Source organism: Salvia miltiorrhiza, chromosome 4, assembly GCF_028751815.1.
Source record: "Salvia miltiorrhiza cultivar Shanhuang (shh) chromosome 4, IMPLAD_Smil_shh, whole genome shotgun sequence".
In the NCBI taxonomy this organism is placed as follows: domain Eukaryota; kingdom Viridiplantae; phylum Streptophyta; class Magnoliopsida; order Lamiales; family Lamiaceae; genus Salvia; species Salvia miltiorrhiza.
In genome coordinates, this window is record NC_080390.1 from 50771505 (window position 1) to 50791506 (window position 20002).

Genomic DNA, 20002 nt, shown 5'->3' on the forward strand with positions numbered 1-20002 from the left:
GCTCAATTTTGTTTGAAATCAATTTGAAATTGAGAACTCCATTTTTAATATAGTATAGATTTATCAAATTGGCATTATTTTGCATCTCTCATCTCTATTTTGTGTTATATTTGTAGGGACAAACCAAAATTTGCACTGGAGTAAAATCGGAAAGAAAAAAAAAATTGAATATTAATAAAATTATATTTTAAAAAAAATTGACGTATTTTCCATGCATATTACTACACAAAAACATGCACCCCCCAAAAAAATTAAGTTTTTCTTGCCACCCACAACCCCCCCCCCTATCTTTTTATCAAATTTTTCTTGCCACCCCCAACCCCCTTCCCCCAAATTTTTGTATATTTAGGGTAAATTTGGTTTAAAACAATAATAAATTTTCAAATTTTGGTTTTTCCCACAAATATGGCTGAACATCGGTTCAAAACCGAACCGAACCGACCCGATTTATAAAAACTGAATTTTCTATTTTTCAAATCATAAAACACATGCTACTGTCATTTGACTCATTTCAAATAATTACAAAAAAAGCGAAAAGAACAAGAAAAACATGTTGCTGCCTCACATCTCGAAATCTGATGAGAAAAAAATCCATAAACATCAGCGATTCAATTTCACACATATCAGTCAATTCATAAAACAAGAAAAACATATATTAACAATTCATTCTTAAAACAAGAATGTTACTGCGTGGACGTGACGACGCAGATCGCGGGCTGCTGCTGTTGCGGAGGAGTCATCGTCGCCGACTCGCCGATAGGGTGCTGCTTGCTGCTGCTGTAAGACGGCGGTCTGCTGGCAAATGACGGGAGGACGCAGGTCGTGGGCTGGGCTACTGCTGTTGCGTGGACCTGGCGAGATGGCGCCGGTCTTCTGGCGTGGCGACGGAGGGGAGGCCGGAGCGGAGAAGGAGTAGTTCTCTAGGGTTTCACTTTGAAAGTTCAGATTCTAGAATATGGGTGTGCGGCACAACGGTAGTTCACTTTGAAATTGAGAACTCCATTTATTTTATTGCATGTTCAGGTTCACCAGCAAACGTTTCCCTAAGAACTGGATCTTGAGTTGCAATACCAATGAGACATGTGTCTTCGTGTCATTTCTGCATTATGATGGATGGGTGTGGGTGTGGGTGTGGGTGTGGGTGGCGAGTAAAATTTTTTTAAAAAAAATTGTGGGGGTGGGGAGAAATTTAAAAAAAAAAAAAAATTGGAGGGTGGGGGTGGGTGGGTTGGGGTGGGGAGAAAAACAAAAAAAAAATTGGGGGGAAAGGGAAAGGTGGGTGAGGTGTGGGGGTGACGGGAAAACTTAAAAAAAAAAAAATTGGAGGGTGGAATGGCGAGAATTTTTTTTTTTAAAATAAAAATATTTTTTTTAGGTAGAGGGGGTGGGGTGGGGTGGGGTGGGGTGGGGTGGAAGGGGTGTAAGTAGGGGTGGGGTGGGGTGGGGGTGCAAAATATATAAGGATAATTTTGTCAAAACCTAAATTTAGGTGAATTAGAAATGGAATGGAATGGAATGAAATGGGTAATACCATGTGGGAGGGAAGGAATGATGATTCCTATATGTAAAGGAATGGTGATTCCCTTAAGAATGATGATTCCTAAAATAAAAGTATACCAAGCATATGAATGGAATGGAGGTAGGAATCACCATTCCATTCCCACCTCCATTCCATCATACCAATCACCTCCTAAGACTCTAGCATGTATTCCTTTTATTTTATTTTTTAATATTCTGAAACCATGATATCAAACTACAGCAAATTAAAAACTCAAAAATTCATGGACTTTGACAATCACACGCTCAAACAAATTAGTTAGAATTATATATGAGTAAAATTTTGAAGTAGCCAAAATGAAGCATAAAACACAATTTATGGCCACACATTGAAAAAACACAAATTTTGGCCATTTTTATAGCTTTGGGACGTTTTTGCCCTTAATTGGGCGAACTGGGTAGGGTCAGGAGCGCGGGTTGCGTGCCGGGTAGGATCAGGCACGCGGGTCGGGTTAGGCACTTATGGCACTTATAAGTGCCATAAGTGCCAACGAAATTTTATTTTTACTCCCCCTGCCCTGTCTACCCCCCAGACCCCCGACCCCACCCACCCCCAAGCCAAAAACTTTTACTTTATTATTTTATTTTATGGCACTTATAACACTAATAGTGCCATAAGTGCCAACGAAATTTTTTTTTACTCCCCCTGCCCTGTCTACCCCCCAGACCCCCGACCCCACCCACCCCCAAGCCAAAAAAATTTATTATTTTATTTTATGGCACTTATGGCACTAATAGTGCCATAAGTGCCAACGAAAATCCAAAATAAAATAAAGTAAAATGGTCTTTTTAGCACTTATGGCACTAATAGTGCCATAAGTGCCAAACATGCAGAACAAATATAGAAACAACAGCATCATCTAAACCCTAAATGGAATATTTAAACCCTAAATGGATAATCTAAACCCTAAATGGAACATCTAAACCCTAAATGGATAATCTAAACCCTAAATGAAATATCTAAACCCTAGGGGAAGTGTTTAAAAAGTTCCTTTTGGCTTGGGGGTGGGTGGGGGGGTAGGGTCGGGGGTCAGGGGGTAGGCAGGGCAGTGGGAGTAAAAAAAAAAATTTATTGGCATGGGGTGGGTGGTGGGGGGATGGGTGGGTGGGGGGTGGGTGGGGGTTGGGGGTCTGGGGGGTAGACAAGGCAGGGGAAGTAAAAAAAAAAAATTTTTTTTTGGCTTGGGGTGGGTGGTAGGGGGGGTGGGTGGGGTCGGGGGTCTGGGGGTAGACAAGACATGGGTTAATCCCTAAATCTGGATCCGGGTCAAAGAAAGTTGTTGGATCTATTGGGTTAAAGGGTAAATTAGGTAGAGCACATAAAAGATGACCAAATATTGATGTTTTAAATTTTGTGGACAAAATTTAAGTTTCAATCACCAATAGGGCCATCCGGCCCTATTGTTTCATTATATATTTCTCTCTCTATATAAGTCGAGTACATCCATATTTGGCAAATTTCCCACCCAAAAAGGTCCCACCATATTTATCCATTAAAATCACATATTGTTGATTGTGTAACATACATAAATTTTAATTGAATTTTCCTTGATATACTTGTATTATTGAATAAACCATTCAGAATGGATTATGGAATACCAATAATAATATAGAGTTTGATATGAAGTGTGACAACCACAACACAAGTCGAAGCATCAGCTTGTCATGGTGGAATATTAAAGAAAAAAGATGTTTTAAATTATGACACTATATACTAGTATATATCAATTTTTGTAGTTCGATTTTCTCATGAGTATGCTTCCTATAATTATGATTTCCAATGGGCTTGAAGGTCTTAGGTCTCGTGTCTTTTTTCAAACTCTCGTGGTTCTTCTGAATTCTTAGGCACATTCACATATATAAATTCCATATCGATGCAATTTGTATTCATTCTTTTATCTTCCAATCTTTTTTGTTTTAATTTAAATCTATCAGTTTCATATATTAATTGTTTATCAATTATAAAACTATCTTTAAATTTTCATTTTTATTAATATTACTTGTTTACCATGGTTGATTATCTGATTGATTAAGTCTAATTCTTCTTCTTTTTTTTGCATTTCATTAAGTCTAAAGTTAGTTCTACATTTTCATTCTTTAGTATATGTAATTGATTATCTTATAATTAAGATTAAAAAAAAAACAATTTAAGCTAGCACTTTACAAGTGTTAATATTTTTTTTATTTTCTTTTTCTTTTTTTAATTAAAAAATAAATAAGGACAAATAATTTATAACAAGTTATATTACAATAATAGACAAATTTATGTGAGCTCTTCCTCGCTGCGAGCTCTTTCTTAAAATAAGAATAACTACAAAAATTTAAACTATATTTGAAATTAAATAACATTAATACTTTATTAATTATTATTAATCTATTTATTGTTAACATGGGCGGTTCTCACTGTGCGCTCGAGTGTACAAGAGACAATCCCATAATAATAAGTATTATTACAACAAAATGTGGCATAAAAGAATTAAAAAGTGAAATTAAGGGGATACTTTGTACTCTTTTCGTTCATGAAAGAATTTCATTAGAGAAAGTGACACAAATTTTAAGAAAAATGTTATTGAGTGTATTAGAAGTAGTAAAATATTTTGTGATTAATATTAAAAATCATAAAAATGTAAAAAATGAAAATAAATGAGGTTTTTTTAAAACAATAAAATATAATTCAAAAATAGGTAGATTTTTTTTTTGGAAACGTAGTAGAAAATTATTTCCTAGATGAGAAGAATATTTGGTTGCAAATTGGGACTAAGAAAATACTTTCTCAAAACTTCAGCTACGAAGTCAAAAAAATAAAAAAATCAGATACCAATTAGTTTATTAATTTCGGAAATGAAAAATAAAAGTAAAAATCCAGAAACAGAAAAAGGGAGAAATAGAGAATGAACCTTTAGAATCAAATTAACTGTAAAACGCATTAGATAGAGAAGCTACTTCCATTAGGGTTTTCAGCTCTCCCTTTTGCTTCATTGCATCGGATTCTCCTTCGATATTTCGACTCTTCTTCTCTCAGAATTTCAGCGAGTTTGCCTCCCCCATAACTCGTAAGGATTTAAGCTTTTCCTGCTTGAATCGTTGGGTTTTTACTTATTTTTTGAGATGGAAATTGATCGAAATCAGATATGCATCGTAGATTTTAGTCCGGGGTTGCTGGAGACGCTGGTTTCTGGTACTCTTGTTATATGGGATTGTTCTCAATTGAATCCTGAATCTGTTGCTTATCCCCATTGTTTTGAGACGGAACAGAGAATGCAACAATTTTGAATTTTGATTGGCATTTGATGGAATCACGGATGGTTTCTGCTTATTCGTCGCTCTCTAAGTTGGCATAATTGATTTCGGATATTGTAGTTTCATTGTTTTTATTCTTGTAAGAATATGGTGCTCGAAATTTATGCTGCCAGAAGTAGGCACAGTGTGAGTAATGATGTTATTTAAGCTAAATTGGCTACACTGGAGAAAGTCCGTTATGCTTACTTTAAAAGGCTTTATCACTGCCATGTTATTTACCAATTTCCCCTTCTTGTTATCTCAATTTATTTATCATTACATTGGCCTCCTTCAGTTTAGTGACAATTTTATTCAATTTGAGAACTGTTTACTTGTTTTTTGTTTCAGAGTTATTCTTGAGAAGCATTATCGAACACTGAACATGATGTGGAGGGTGGTGTGAACGTAAACCTGTTTGATTACTGGTTTAGTTTGGTGCAGGGATGCATGGTCAAGGGAATTACAATATTCAGGTGCGGCAGGATCCTTATGCACGCCCTCCTGCATTTCAGCAACACCCTGCAACCACTGCTCCTCCTACGTCCCATTATGGCCCACTCCCTCCACAACCACAAGTTATTCAACAGGGGCACCCATCTTTTCATCCAAGACCTGGTGCTGTTGCGTATCAGCATGTCATGACAAGTGTTCTACACCATGGTCGACCTGCTCCAGTTATGTCAGGTGGAATGAGTTCTGCTCAATCTTATGCACATCATCCAAGACCTCTGCAGATAAGCAACCAAATCTCTCATTCCTATCCAACTATTGAGCAACAGCTTTTGCCCTGGAGTCAAAATATACATCAACTTCCTCCACCACCACCACCACCACCTCTTCAAGGCCAGAGTGCCTATCAATTGCCTTCTTCACAGGGGCATACTCTAGAAAGAGGGCATCCTTCTCATGCTCCCCCACCCCCGCCGCCACCTTACTCATCTAGTTCTAATGTTTCGACGTCTGATCCATGTGGGTCCTCTGTGATCCCAATGCCAGAAAATTCCTATCAACAATCAATGGCGCCAGTGCTGCCTCCCCCTCCACCTCCACCTCTTCCCCCTTCGCCCCCTAGAGTCCCACCTCTTCCACCATCTTCACCATCATCGGATATTCTATCAATGAAAGAAGAAAATCAGAGCTGGAAGGGACTACCAGATGAGGAAAATTTGGAGTTAGAATGTTCGCCTCCTGGGAAGCCCATGCATGATCGAAGTGTACATGTGCAGGTTCAGATTCAACACACTGAAAGTGGATTCAAAGTGGGATCACTGGATGCTGAGGCTGCTCATTCCCCCACTGATTCCGACATGGATATGGAAGGTTAGCCTAATGCTCTGCTAGATAGTTGGCAATATGCCATGTATTGTTTATGCAGTAATGTGATTAACTCTAGTAATGAACACAAATGGCCTATGCAGTAATATTTACTTTCTATATTGGCTTTTAGATGATATCACTTACCCTGATGAGGAGAAAAAGAATTGCTCATATGTTAATTCAAATGATGAGTGTGGTTCAAGGTCTCAAGAAGATTATACAGCAGAGAAACTACAACCTCTGCAGGATAATGGAGGACAAAGACTTTCTGAAATTTCAGTATGTGTAAATCTATTGTCTGCTGAAGCCTCAGTAGCACAAGCCAAAGAAGGAGGTATATCTACCTGCTGTTTTTTTATGGTCCTGATGACTGACAGGATCTTCGTGCCATTTTTACCTGTTTTCCTTCTTCACACAATCACAAAAACTGCATGTACCTTACTTGGTCATTTCATCAGTCTTTTTAAGCTGGTGTTTGGCATGCACTACTGATTTCTTGAAATTCTTGGCAATCTAACCTGCTAATTGGCTGTTCTTTCTGTATCTTAAATTATTGCGTTGTTCATTTTGACTCACTTCATCTAATATTTGTCTGCAGGCTCTGGAGTTGCATCTGATTGTAATGTCCCCATCACCATGAAGGTATTTCCTAGAGCTGACTCAGACAAGACAGGAAATGGACAAAATGAACTCTCCTTGGATGCTAGCATAAAGGAGCCAGCTTCTGAGAATATCTATTTTGGCCAATCTGGGGGACCAGTTGTTCATCCAGAACCTGGTTCTGGGGAACTTTCTTGTCAGCTCATGAAAGATGCAAATCCTTCCAAAATCTTACAGGGTTTTTCTTCCAACAGTACTTCCGAAAATGAGGAAGAAAATCTTGGGGATGTCAGCCTCCCATCTATGAGTGATGTAACTACAAAATATGATGCTGAGAAGGGGCATGCTGTTGGGTCAGAAGGCAGTCGTAAGAGTCTATCAGAGTCTAATAAGCACCTGCTCCCTGAGTCCGTGATTGGATCACCAAGAAGTGCGATGCAAGCTGATAAATTGGATATTCCAACTGTGGTTGTAGCTGAATTTTCTGATAGAAGCCATAGAGGTCGAAAAAACTGTCAGCAGTGGCACTTGTACTGCACGCCAATCAAAAGATTCTTCAAGTAATTATGATGAAAGGGTTGGTCTTGAGGAGGCCAATGCACACAAGCCAGATATGAAAACTGATAAACCGAAGGTAGATGAATTTGGTAGATTGATTAGGGAAGATGTTAGTGACAGCGACACAAGTGATTCACCACGTCATGTGCGGAGGCATGCGAGAAGAACCAGAAAAAGGAGTCGAAGTCAAAGCAGAAGTCGGTCACCTCATGATAGGAGGAGGAGGAGGAGAAGTCCATGGAGGAGAAACGAGAGGCGTGGGCGCTCTCGCAGGTTAGAGTTAGAGTGTTTGATTTTTTTTAAACACTTGTTTAACATATTTGCTTAAGTGTTAATGCCATTCTATTGTCTATGCACTAATTTTACATGATTAAAGTTTCATATCCTTGGTATCTTTCCCAGTTTGTCTCCAAGGAGAAGAAGTAGGAGTCGGTCACCTGTTTTAAGGCGTGATACTGAATTCAGTGGAGATAAACTGAGACGGGAGAAGAGTCAGCTTCCAGAGTGCTTTGACTTTCTCCGAGGCAAGTGTTACCGTGGATCAAATTGTCGCTATTCACACCATGAATCAGACAAGGGTGAGAGATCAAAGTACAGCAGGGGTAAACATCATAATTGGGATGCTCCACCTACTCTTCGGAGTCCCGATTTTCATGAGGATGGCAAGGTTTTGGGTGAAAAAGAAATGAATGATAAGGGTAGGAGACTTTCTCAAGATATGCCTGATTTATGGGAAGCAAAAGATTCAAAAAGACTGCCAATTGATTCTGCTAGTCAGTCTCCTGATAAAATGGAGAACCTTTCAGGTTATCCTGCTCATGACACACCCTCGGATAAACATTATTATCTGATTCCACAATCTGCAGCAAAGTACTCTGATAAGATTCCTCAAATTGTTGATCAACAAGGTAAAAGGACAGATGATAGTTTGCCTTCTGATTCTTCACTTGCGCAATTGTTAGTTGGCACACCAACTCATCATCCAGCCGATGGACAGGACCCTACTAGTCAACTGTGTTCTGTTGAAAGTCATTTGACGAAACCCTATTACAGTCAAGAAGTCCCATCCTGGTCCTTTAATCCCTCAATTGCCAATCTTCCTTCTCAATTATCCATTCCTTTGCCTTCAGCATCTCAGCCTGTGAGTGCTTCATTTGCTCCGCCTGCATTGCAAAATTACAACTCAAATCCACCTACTTCACAGAATCATTTGAATTCTGAAAATTACTCCACATATGAAGCACCAGTAACTTACCAACATTCTCATTTTTCTGGTTCATCAACATCTGTATTGAGCTTGCCTCTTCCACCACCGCCACCACCACCACCACCAGCATCCTTAGAACATAGCACTCCTTCACAACATATGCAGCAGTCTTTACTGCCTCCTTGGAATGGCCTGTACTCTTATGCATCTATCAGAAACCAGCAAACTGAAATGCCTAATGGATCTCAGATTGGTGAGTATCAGGCATACCCCTTTGCCCGAGAGCCTGATCAAATGCTACATAGAACTGATGCTTCTGGATCAAGTAGTTTGCATGTAAGCAATCTAACAAGTCGAGAGGGTGGTCCACGCATGATGGGTGAAGGTCATTTACCTGGAGATCTAACACAGGGCATTAATTATTCAAAATCATTTACTCAGGGTCAAACTAATCCCTTATTGAGGCAGTCTCCATTTAAGGGAATCCAAAGTTCTCTTGGTGCAGGTCTTTCTTCTGACAGTAATTCTTCTCATGGCCATCCTTATTTCCAGCAGGCTTCTTATGGCACGCAATATTCTGCTGGTGGTGATGTCCCCTCAAAACTTTCTGAGCCTGGGATGATGAGTTCCTCTTCTTCTAGAATCACTGAAGATTTTCTTGAGAGGAATCGCTCTTATGTGCATGGCTTTATTGGGTCGAAATTTGGGTCAAAAATTTCAAATCATTTCAATCCTTATGCATCAACTTTTGATCTGCCACTGAGCTCGAAACTCAGTTCAAACACTTTGGTACGGGAAAATGATGCCGATACTACATATGGCACCCCAGTTGGTTTAAGCTCAGCCCCTGTTGATCCACATAGAATTCGAAGTGTTGACTCAAAAAATATGATTTCTTCGAGTTCTGTATTTCCACCCGAGTCTGTTTCAAGACCAGCCGGCAATCAGTATGATCCACTATTTGATAGCATTGAACAAAATTCAAATTCAACTAGTAAAGCTGATCATCTAAAAAATGAAATTACTGGTGATTCTGATGATGTTCTGAGGTTTCATGGATCCAGAAGTTTGTTAAATACGGAAGCTATCAAGCAGGAAGGGGAAACAGCTGTATCAGTCGATGATTCTTTAGAAAAAGAAGAATGTGGGGAGACAGCTGATGTGGCCGTGGGGCCTGTCCTGAACAGCAGCCCTAGTAATCCTAATGATGCACCTGACATGGATGTAGGAGAATTTGAGATTGATCAGGTTAAGACTTCTGGGAAAAACAAGAAAAGCAAGGAGAAGTCTGCAAAACTTTTTAAGATTTCCATTGCTGCTTTTGTGAAGGATGTTCTAAAGCCATCATGGCGGCAGGGTAATATGAGCAAGGAGGCGTTTAAGACCATTGTCAAGAAAACTGTTGATAAAGTATCTGGAGCTATGAAGAGTCACCAAGTACCTAAGTCCCAGGCAAAAATAAATCACTACATTGATTCTTCAAGAGGAAAATTAACAAAGCTTGTCATGGTATGCCGTCTTTGAAACAAATTGGCTTCTGGATTGATGTTTGCCTGGTGCAGTATTCAATGATTATGAAATTATTGCATTTTCTAAAAGAATCGGTGGATGAGTCTTTCTCTGATAACAACATATGTGATATTCTTGGCTTTACATGATTGCATTAAAGTATTGACAGCCCCGTGGCTGAGTGTACGCTCCATTTGGTGTATTGTTAATTAGGGCTTATCAATTGATTGTTTCTGACAAATCTTTCTATGATTTCCTTGCAGGGATATGTTGACAAATATGTTAAGGTGTAAGATCTGACTGGGGTCTGCATCAAAGATTTGACTCACCTGCCTGGACTTTTAAATCATGCCTCGGATTTGCAGGATTAAGAGGAGTAGGCCATTTACTTGCATTGTTCGAAAAGGAATTCTGATGGCTTTCAGAATATTGCAAATGTCAGAATGCTGTTATGAATGTAAATTTAGCTAAAGTTATGGGGGAGTTGCAAAATTTGTACGTAATGCATTCCCTTCGAGCTAGGTCTTCTACATTTTTGGTTATACCTTATATGTATCAGTTTCCTCTTTCACGGTATATTTATTGTTTAGCTTTCTTGCTTAAGTAATGTATATTATCTAATACAAAATCTCTTTTCAAAATTTTCTAACTCGTAGTATGCTCCCTCTCCATTGTCCTAGCTGTCAAACTGTCATCCATTTTCTATTCCCTCTATCCATCAGTCTCAATATATGCATATCTGATTCTGTTTACACATCTTAGATTATTCTGCCTCTGTTTGCATGTGTTTATATCCGGCATGTCCATTGTGATGCATGTTGCGATCAACTGCAGGGACTACTTACTCTGTTTGTGTGGTATAAACTGCAGGCTTTGCTGCTTTAACTCGAGGCTCAAGGTGCACAGGGGCTAGCGCCAAACCACTACTTTGGGATTAAGAGGTAAGTTTGGATAAAAACATGTCTAGATCTTGAACACCTAGTCACCTACTAATTTTATACTTCAGCGGTGTAAATCTCTGATAATGTGCATTTCTCCAGGTTAGGTGTTCTGACACTGGAAAACTGTATCCAGAGATTATGCTGATATAGACATGTTGAAGAGTGTATTGAGGTACAATTACTAAATTAAATTTCTCAGGCTTGAAGTTAGAATATATCCAATTTTAGAGTATAAATTTCGTTTGTATTATTTCCTCGGACTTGTTTGCCTTTGCTCATTTTTAAGCCTTAGTGGCTTTTACGCAGAAGCATTTTGTATTGCTGGGTTCATGTTGTTTTTTAGCTTGGGTTTCTTACTTCTGTTTACCACACATCATTAATCAATACCGAATGAGACATTTACCAATTACTATTTTTTTAACTGCTACAACATTTCAAGATTTTTCCTTTGTTTCATATTGTCGACCTCTTAAACTCAGTATTTTGCTTGTTGCCTCATAGGAGTATATAAAAGATCTTATTATTGATAACTAGATTGGTAATGATATTTTGCATTAAAAAAAAAAGATTGGTATCGCAGATGACATTAATACAAATTTTAGTTCCTGAAAAACTTCAAGAAATTCGAAAAATGAACTGTTCAAATTAAAAGGACAATTATAAAGTATTTCCAATATTCTAAAAATGCAAATTTCGGCAATCATATGAAGCACCTAAATAATCACTCTTCTTCACCAAGATTATCATCTTAGTACATTCGCAAATGATTTTGCATAGTAATAAGTTGTTGCGTGGTTAGAATCAACCTTTTCAATTACTAGTAATTATTAAATTTATGATTAAGAATCGTACCAATGTTGATGCATGGCATGACCTTCCTAAAGATGTTGCGATGATTAATCATGAAAGAATGATGGTTGAAATGAGGAGGGCAGTGTGTATTTTGTATTTTTGCTTGCAACTAACACGGGCTAATGCCCTAATACAGTTGAAGCACAGCACATGCTGCTTTCTATCTTAACTTTATGCATGTCATAATATTTTATTTTCCCTTTCTTTCTATACCCTATATGTTTCCTATTCCTAGGTTTATATGACTAATCTTGAAGTTTAGCACGAGGAGAATGTTTTAAAATATTAATTACTACTCCTTTGATCTTTTATCCTTTTAATGAGCCAAAACCAATTTCATAAGAATTTAATATGTCCTGATATTGATTTTAGAAAATACTTCTCTCTTTTCTACGAGTTTTACCACATAAATCAGTATATATATTTTCTTTCTGTGATAAGAGTATCCCTTTAGTTATATTTCAAGTAAACAATCATAAGGGGGGAAAAAAAGGAAATTAAGAGTAGAGTTTGTTCATCATATATATAAAACTTTAATTGCATGCATATATATACATAATTTCTTTTTGGAAATGAAATATGTACATATATTTTACAGGAACTGGTTCAAATTAGTCCATATATATATTGTATAAAATATGAATTATTTTCATATCTTAGATAAAAAAAAGATCTATAGATTATGATGGATTCATTACTTTGTTCAATAAATTTATCGTCTATAACTGGCGAAATTCTCATTTTTTTATGCAAGCACGAGTCCCGTGTAATTAACATGTAGATATTAATTAAGTGGAGAATGAAGATGCAACCTTTCAAGCTGCAGCCCATTAAAGATCATCATCATATACTTATCATTCTACTATAACGTTTTGACTTCGCACCATCAATAGTAATCTATTAATCAAATCTTATAGGAATACCATTTAAGTAATTAACTTCAAATCTTATAGGAGTACCATTTTAGTAATTAAGTTCAGAAGACCAATTAAATCAATTTTGATTCGAGTTATTTTATCAAAAAAAAAATGATTCAAGTTTTCAGTTTTTGATCCTGCCAATATATATCGAATTTACAACCATTAATATAAATGAAACAAAATTATTATATCTGCACACTAGTTTGGCTCTCTATTATTTCCTGATTATTATTGATGATGGCATAAGTTAAAACCACTATTATTGAGTTCCATGTGATTGCACATGATCTACTTGTTTGGCATAATTATATACTCCATAATGATGTATTTGATCATAATCTATTCCTGAAATTTGAACTGCAAATACACCAAGTTGAAATAACTACCATACTTTTACATTTTGTTTAGAGCTAGGAAACATATATTATTATAATTTATTTTGCTTCATACTATATAACATGTCCTGTTGTTTTTGTTCCTATCTACACTTAGGGCGAGAGGGAGAATTACATAATAAAATTATTTACCTAAAAAGCTCATCTCAAATCCAACGATGCCTAAATCTTAAAATTAGTATCAAAATCGGGTGAAATTCTTCCAATTTTCAAAATCTTGACTAACGTAATAAATAAAAAATACATTAAAATGTATCATGCATGAGTAGTGCGTAATATATTTATTTTGAACTCCATGTACAAAAAAAAGGTTAGTTGTTAGTAGTTTGAAGTGTTGCTTATTGCTTTAAGTTTTGTTTGTGTCTACTCAATGCCAAACATTCCCTATAGAAACCTTATAATATACAAGTACCAAAAACCATATTAAATGTACTCGCCTGTACCAGCTGTTCTTGATCATTAATTTGTTTTATAAAGTTAAACATTAGTAGTATATTAAATCATGGTGAGACCCACACAAACTACAGAAGAAGAATCACGATAGGGTTAATGTTTTTAAGGCAATTATTTACAAGTAGAAGCAATTGGGATTTTTCAAGATTGCATGATCTCTCCTTAATCTCTATTTAATCACCATTGTCCTCGGTAATCAAGCATGCTTAAGTTGGTAATATTCCCACAACCAACTACAAATGCTTTATTATCATGAATTAAACTTCCACATTTTGTATTTAAATATTTTATTTTGAAATACTAGTTAATATATTCCTCTTGCATTATATCTAAGTCAATAATATATTGATCCGTACGTATATTAAGCCGAAATTGACCACTCAATTAGTTAAGTTTAATCTCCTTGAGTAATCTTCAACTGGAGTATTTAGATGGTTTTTAATTATAAACGATATTATTCGCGAAGGAACTATACATTGCAATTAATTCATATTTATCCACACTGATTGACATAGACATTTAACAAGACTTGCCAGCTAAAATCGATAAATGCCTTGTATACATCCGATTGTCACAATATATAGTGAAGAACAACCTTTTGAAACACGAGTTTTAATAAATGGTCGAAAGATATGTATAAAATAGAGAAAGTGATCTACTAAATTTTATTAGACAATTTTTAAATGGTTTGATAGATGATTTTTTTTTTTAATATTGAGCATGAATGAAGTTGAAAATATAAATGTATATGTATTAAAATGAAAATGCCACATTTTTTGTGGATGGATGAAATGTATTTTATAACTACTTTGAAAAAAATCCTATTCATTCCGTCCGCAAAACATCTTTCTACTTATTATTTGGACATAATCTCACTAACTATCACCCCTTAAAATTCTTACATATTTAAATATATTACCACTAATGAACCCACATAAATTCCCACTAATTGTCATTGCTTTTCTCTGATTTATGGGACTCTTCTCTACTCATCAAATACATAATAAAGTTTCTTAAAATCCATGTCGAGAAATTGAAGAAGATGTCTGATGGATAGAGGAAATATGGTTTATACCAACTTTTTACTTTTCGATTTGAAAAATAAAAATTCCATGTTGAATTAAAAAAATTAAAATCCCAATTGCTTCTACTTGTAAATAATTCCGCCCTTATTTTTTATTTGAAAACAATGAAAAGTGACTATTGGACATACATTTTTATGAATACAACTATAATAGTATATATTAAGTTATCAAAAATAGCTATTTATGAGTTTTTGCCCATATCCAATTTGGCAATACTTCTATGTCTCTTTTCCAATATACTATATGCTTAAATTGTTTTGATAGAAAAAAAAAAAAAAAGCTCTAGCTAGTTAAAGGCCTCTAAATTTTTTAACGAGGAACATAAAGAAAATCAGAAAATTATTCAGAGAAACTTTGAATCTTACAAGCTTCTTAGTGCATGTAAAAGATAATTTTATAATTTAAAATTCTTCAAAAATGTTTATTTTTAAAAAAAATTACAACAATTAATATTATCAATACTTAAATGATCTCTCGGCTTTAGAAGCAAAAGGAGAAAACACTGGAAAAATATCCTAGCCCATAATAAAGGTTAATTATATTTTACAAACAATGTAGTTGGATGGCCATAATAAAGATTGAAAATCAAATTTTGGCATCTAATCTTCAAACCACAAAATCTGACCATTAATTAGGCGGTATGCCTAATATACCCTTTTTACTCGGCCGCTGGGGTGATTGCGTGACCGCATAATGATTGCGCGACCGCTGGAAGCTTATGGGTGAGTTGCGCGCTCGCGGGGAAAAGCCAGCGCCCGCTGCACGTATGACACTTATGGCATTATTAGTGTCATAAGTGCCAAGATGATCATTTTATACTTGGTTTTATTTTGGATTTTCGTTGACACTTATGGCACTATTAGTGCCAAAAGGACCATTAATTTTAAATACTTTCCTGTAGGGTTTAGATGTTCCATTTAGAATTTAAATTATCCATTTATAATTTCTTGATTTTATTGTTGTTGTTTCTGTATTTGTGTTGCACGTATGACACTTATGATACTATTAGTGCCATAAGTGCCAAAAAGACCATTTTACTTGGTTTTATTTTGGATTTCCGTTGGCACTTTTGGCACTAATGCACTTATAGCACTATTAGTGCCATAAGTGCCTAACCCGACCTGACATGCGATCCGCGTGCCTGATCCTACCCGGTCCGCCTCATTAAGGGTAAAAACGTCCGAAATCAATAAAAATTGCCAAATTTTATGTTTTGCCAGAAAATACATATACTTTGTCAATTTTCTGGTTTATATCATGACTTTATAATTTGGCCAGAAAATACATCAATTTTCAATTTAATTGCAATTATAACATGACTTTATAGTCTGGCCAGAAAATACACCAAATTTCAATTTATTCTCAATTATAACATGACTTTATTTAGATTATTTTGTATCATAGATGTATTAATATTTATTGTATTTATATTAAATTTTTATGTATAAAATATTTTTAATTGATTGATTAATTTTTATAAAAATTAAGTTAGATGATTAATTATTTCATAATTATTAAATGACGATTTTATATAAAAAAAGGAAAGAAAAAACCTAAAAAAAACCCTTGAAAGCACAGAAGGAGCAGACTAAGGGCCGAACCTCATTAAAACCTTTTCACTGAAAATCCAGAGGGAAAAACCGTGAAAAGGAAAAAGAGTACTCGTCTAAACACAAAACGAAAGTAGGGAAGAGCGGAAGGGAAAGTTTCCGGAACTCCGGCCTAACCATCGTCCCCAAACTATCCCGGCTCTCACCCCACGAAAAAAAACTAAACGGGCGGTTAGAACCAAACAGCCACACATCAGCCCTAACTACCGTTTCTGACGCAGATGGCTATGCGAAGCCATGTCAAGACGAACCGCAGCCCTAATCTCCTCAATCTCGTGCGGCCACCACCCTTCCGAACGTTGTTGGTTAGCCATTAAATCGGCCGCCTTGTTTCCTTCTCTAAAGATGTGAGAAACCTGCAGCGAGAAATCATCTAACATCTTTAAAATCCTATTCCACGCCGCCTTAAAACGCCAAGGCACATTCAAAGAACGAGAATTAAGAATGAGTATCACGTAGGTGGAATCGGCTTCAATCCAAAGTCTGTGCCATCCACGATTGTGAGCAATTTGAATCGCCGAGATAACTGCCAGTAGCTCTGCTTCAAAGGCAAAACCCGAGCCACCTTTGAAGTGAAAACAACCACGCACCACATTCCAGTTATCTCTAAACACCCCACCTGCAGCAATAGTGCCCGGAGTTCCCGTCGCTGAACCATCAGTATTCACTTTGATCCACGGCGCCACCGGTGGCCACCAATGTACCTCCACAAACTCCGGAGGAGGAGCACTCCTGGTATTAACACCCACTGCCCGGAGAATCAGATAATCCGACCAAGAATTCCACATGTAGCCTAATTTAGCAAAGTTATTATCAATCTCTTTGAAAGCAACTTTCACAGTGTGGATGACACGACGTGCTTCGAACTTTTGATTATCAAAGATACAATTGTTTCTCTGCATCCAAATGGCCCAGATGACCGTGATGATACCCGCTTTCCAGAAATTACCGATGAGGGGACTAAGTTTATACTGCCAAGCTACCACCAAAAAACTATGAATATCACTCTCTTGCAACCCTTGATTGAAATTGAACCACCCAAGGAACGTAACCCAAATATTCTTCACACGCTCACAATTCCAGAAAAGGTGATCCTGAGACTCACTTCCTTTTAAGCAAAGCAAACAAACGTTAGGCGTGATCATGCCGTAGCGGATAAGGCGATCATAAGTCGGCATTCTATTATGAAGAAGACGCCAACATATCAAGGAACGTCGAATCGGAACAAAGGATTCCCAAAGCCAAGAACCCCAAGACACCTTCGGAAAATGATGACAATGCTTGTTGAAGGCCAGCGCAGTAGTGACATTCCCGTGCAACGAGGGTTTCCAGAAACGCACATCTCCGTCATTGCCCAGAGGAGTGAGCAAAATATCACACACTATCTCAGGAAAAGCATTAACAAAGGCTTGCGTGAAATGCCAGACCCCATCATAGAAGTAATCTGCCACCGATTGAGTAAGAAACGGAAGCATGAAATGTGGAATACCGCATTTATTCAAAAGATTATACCCAAGCCAGTCGTCATACCAGAACGAAGTAGAAGCGCCATCACCAATATACGAGTACGAATCCGCCACCAAACCATCAATTTCCTCACGTAAGCTCATCCAGATAGTAGAAGCAGCCACCAGAGATTTACTACGCCCAAAGCGATCGAGATATCTATCTCTAATTAAATCATATCCGAACTCACGCCCACCAACCACCTTCCACGCCATTTTCATGAGATAGCTCTTATTCATGAGCTCGAACGACCTTACCCCGAGACCGCCCTCTTCCTTAATCGAGCAGACCCTTTTCCAACTCACAGAACAAGACGGCGTTTGCTTGATGTTGCCAGTCCAAAGAAAATTACGGCAGCACGCATCGAGCTCCTTAATAAGAGCTGTCGGCCATCTATAAACCATCATGGAGTGCGTCAGGGAGCTTTGGATAACCGACCTGATCAGGCACATCCTCCCAGCCATCGACAACTGTAATCCCTTCCATCTCGCGAACTTGTTGATCACACGATCATGTATCGGTCGAAGATATGAAGCACGCACACGGCCCTTAAAGATAGGAACCCCAAGGTAAGAAATCGGAAAATTGCCTTGAGAAAACCTCAATATGCTCCGTATAGCCCTGCAGGTCTGAGATGGAACTTTGCTAGTAAAAAAAATTTGCGACTTATCCTGGCTAACAATTTGATCAGAAATTTGACCATAATACTCCATAATTTTCTGAATGGTATTAGCGTTCGTGACCGTGGCATGACAGAAAACCAGAATATCATCCGCATATAAAAGATGAGTGGGAAAATTAATTCCCTGTCTCATTTGCATCGGTGTAAGGGTGCCCGCGCTAACACAATTTGCAAAGAGCCTACCAAGAACATCCTCGGCGATTCCAAAAAGAATCGGAGAAAGAGGATCGCCCTGACGAACACCCCTTGAACACGCAAAATAGCCTTTAAGCTGACCATTGTACAGAATAGAAATCCTAGCCGAATGAAGCAGAATCTCAATCCAACTAATGAACTTTGGATCATAGCCAGCAACACGAAGAACGTTAAGCAGAAAGTCCCAGTTAAGAGTATCAAAAGCTTTTTTGATGTCAATCTTGCAAGCCATGTTTTGACCACGGCTCGTACGATGCATACAGTTCACTCCTTCCGACCCAATCAGAATACAATCGTGAATGGAACGGCCGCTAATAAAACCAAACTGATGACGGGAAACATAAACAGCAGCAACCTGACTCAGTCTAGACGCCAACACCTTAGTAATAATCTTGTAAAGAAAGTTGGACAAAACAATCGGTCTCAGATCCGAGACCGAATTGACGACATCTTTCTTAGGGATCAACACCAAGGTATTAAAATTACAGCCTTGAGGAAAATAAGAATTCCTGAAAAAAGCTTGAACAGCACACCAAATATCCACTTTAATAATCGACCAACAATGCTGAAAGAACTTACCCGAGAAACCATCTGGCCCTGGTGAGCTGTTCGGCTCCATCTGAAAAACCACAGCAGAAATTTCCTCTTCATCCGGCAAACGAATGAGCGAATTATTATAACGATTTTCAACCATCTCCTCAAAAACCGCCTCCACTGCCGTAATATCAGTATTAGTATGGCTGCTAGTCGAAAACAAAGAAGAGAAAAAATCCACGATATGATCTCCAATAGCCGTCTGATCATAATTCATAACACCATTGATCTCCATGTGAGAAACGATGTTAGGTTTACGACGAAACCTAAGCATTGCATGAAAGAACTTCGTGTTCCTGTCTCCGTCTTGAAGCCAAGACACCCGACTTTTTTGCTGTAAAAGCGAGCTCTGCCTGGAAAGCACAACGTTGATCTTAGCTTGGGCCTCCACTTCTTTATCAAAGAGATCCTCCGTGTAACCATCCCTGGCAATCTGATCTTGAATCTCCAAAAGCTCTTGTTGAGTATTCATGATACAAGAATCCACATTTCCAAAAACATTCCGATTCCACTCGCGAAGAACCTGCCGAAGACGCTTTAATTTATGCATAACTTTAAAAATCGGGCAACCAATCTCGGTATCCATATGCCAGGACCCTTCCACCGTATTGAGAAAATCCGGATGTAAGGTCCACATGTTAAGGAACTTAAAGAAACGATGGCGAGGAGGAGCATCCACCATGCAATGAAGAACAAGCGGCGAATGATCCGAGGTAATACGTGGAAGAGCTTGAACAAAAAC

At 37.5% G+C, this 20002-nt stretch overlaps 2 protein-coding genes across 6 annotated transcripts; both read left to right on the plus strand.

The window, feature by feature from the left end:
- Positions 1-4431: 4431 nt before the first annotated feature.
- LOC131020288 (protein transport protein sec31-like) lies at positions 4432-7317 on the plus strand. Of its 4 annotated transcripts, none has more exons than XM_057949012.1 (4): positions 4432-4610; positions 5268-6156; positions 6284-6487; positions 6752-7317. In XM_057949012.1, the coding sequence occupies exons 2-4, from the start codon at positions 5280-5282 to the stop codon at positions 7315-7317; spliced, it is 1647 nt and encodes a 548-aa protein (XP_057804995.1). In that variant the 5' UTR covers positions 4432-4610; positions 5268-5279. The 4 variants fall into 4 exon arrangements, with proteins under 4 accessions (XP_057804995.1, XP_057804994.1, XP_057804992.1 ...); XM_057949011.1 differs by having other exon boundaries at positions 5278-6156; XM_057949009.1 differs by having other exon boundaries at positions 4433-4610; positions 5185-6156.
- A 49-nt stretch (positions 7318-7366) lies between these two features.
- Positions 7367-11374, plus strand: LOC131020285 (uncharacterized). 2 transcript variants are annotated; one of them, XR_009100659.1, is made up of 5 exons: positions 7367-7584; positions 7714-10027; positions 10291-10522; positions 10898-10968; positions 11068-11374. XR_009100659.1 is itself a non-coding variant. In XM_057949006.1 (3 exons), the coding sequence occupies exons 1-3, from the start codon at positions 7367-7369 to the stop codon at positions 10318-10320; spliced, it is 2562 nt and encodes an 853-aa protein (XP_057804989.1). In that variant the 3' UTR covers positions 10321-10668. The 2 variants fall into 2 exon arrangements, 1 of the variants encoding a protein (XP_057804989.1); XM_057949006.1 differs by lacking the exons at positions 10898-10968; positions 11068-11374 and having other exon boundaries at positions 10291-10668.
- The last annotated feature ends 8628 nt before the right edge of the window (positions 11375-20002 follow it).

Excerpts from the sequence above, each read along its gene's own strand:
- LOC131020285 (XM_057949006.1), top strand. The coding sequence starts at position 7,367 with ATGAAAACTGATAAACCGAAGGTAGATGAATTTGGTAGATTGATTAGG. Across the intron at positions 7,585-7,713 it reads AGGCGTGGGCGCTCTCGCAG|TTTGTCTCCAAGGAGAAGAA; the intron begins GTTAGAGTTAGA and ends TATCTTTCCCAG. Across the intron at positions 10,028-10,290 it reads AATTAACAAAGCTTGTCATG|GGATATGTTGACAAATATGT; the intron begins GTATGCCGTCTT and ends ATTTCCTTGCAG.
- LOC131020288 (XM_057949012.1), top strand. The coding sequence starts at position 5,280 with ATGCATGGTCAAGGGAATTACAATATTCAGGTGCGGCAGGATCCTTAT. Across the intron at positions 6,157-6,283 it reads TTCCGACATGGATATGGAAG|ATGATATCACTTACCCTGAT; the intron begins GTTAGCCTAATG and ends ATTGGCTTTTAG. Across the intron at positions 6,488-6,751 it reads AGCACAAGCCAAAGAAGGAG|GCTCTGGAGTTGCATCTGAT; the intron begins GTATATCTACCT and ends ATTTGTCTGCAG.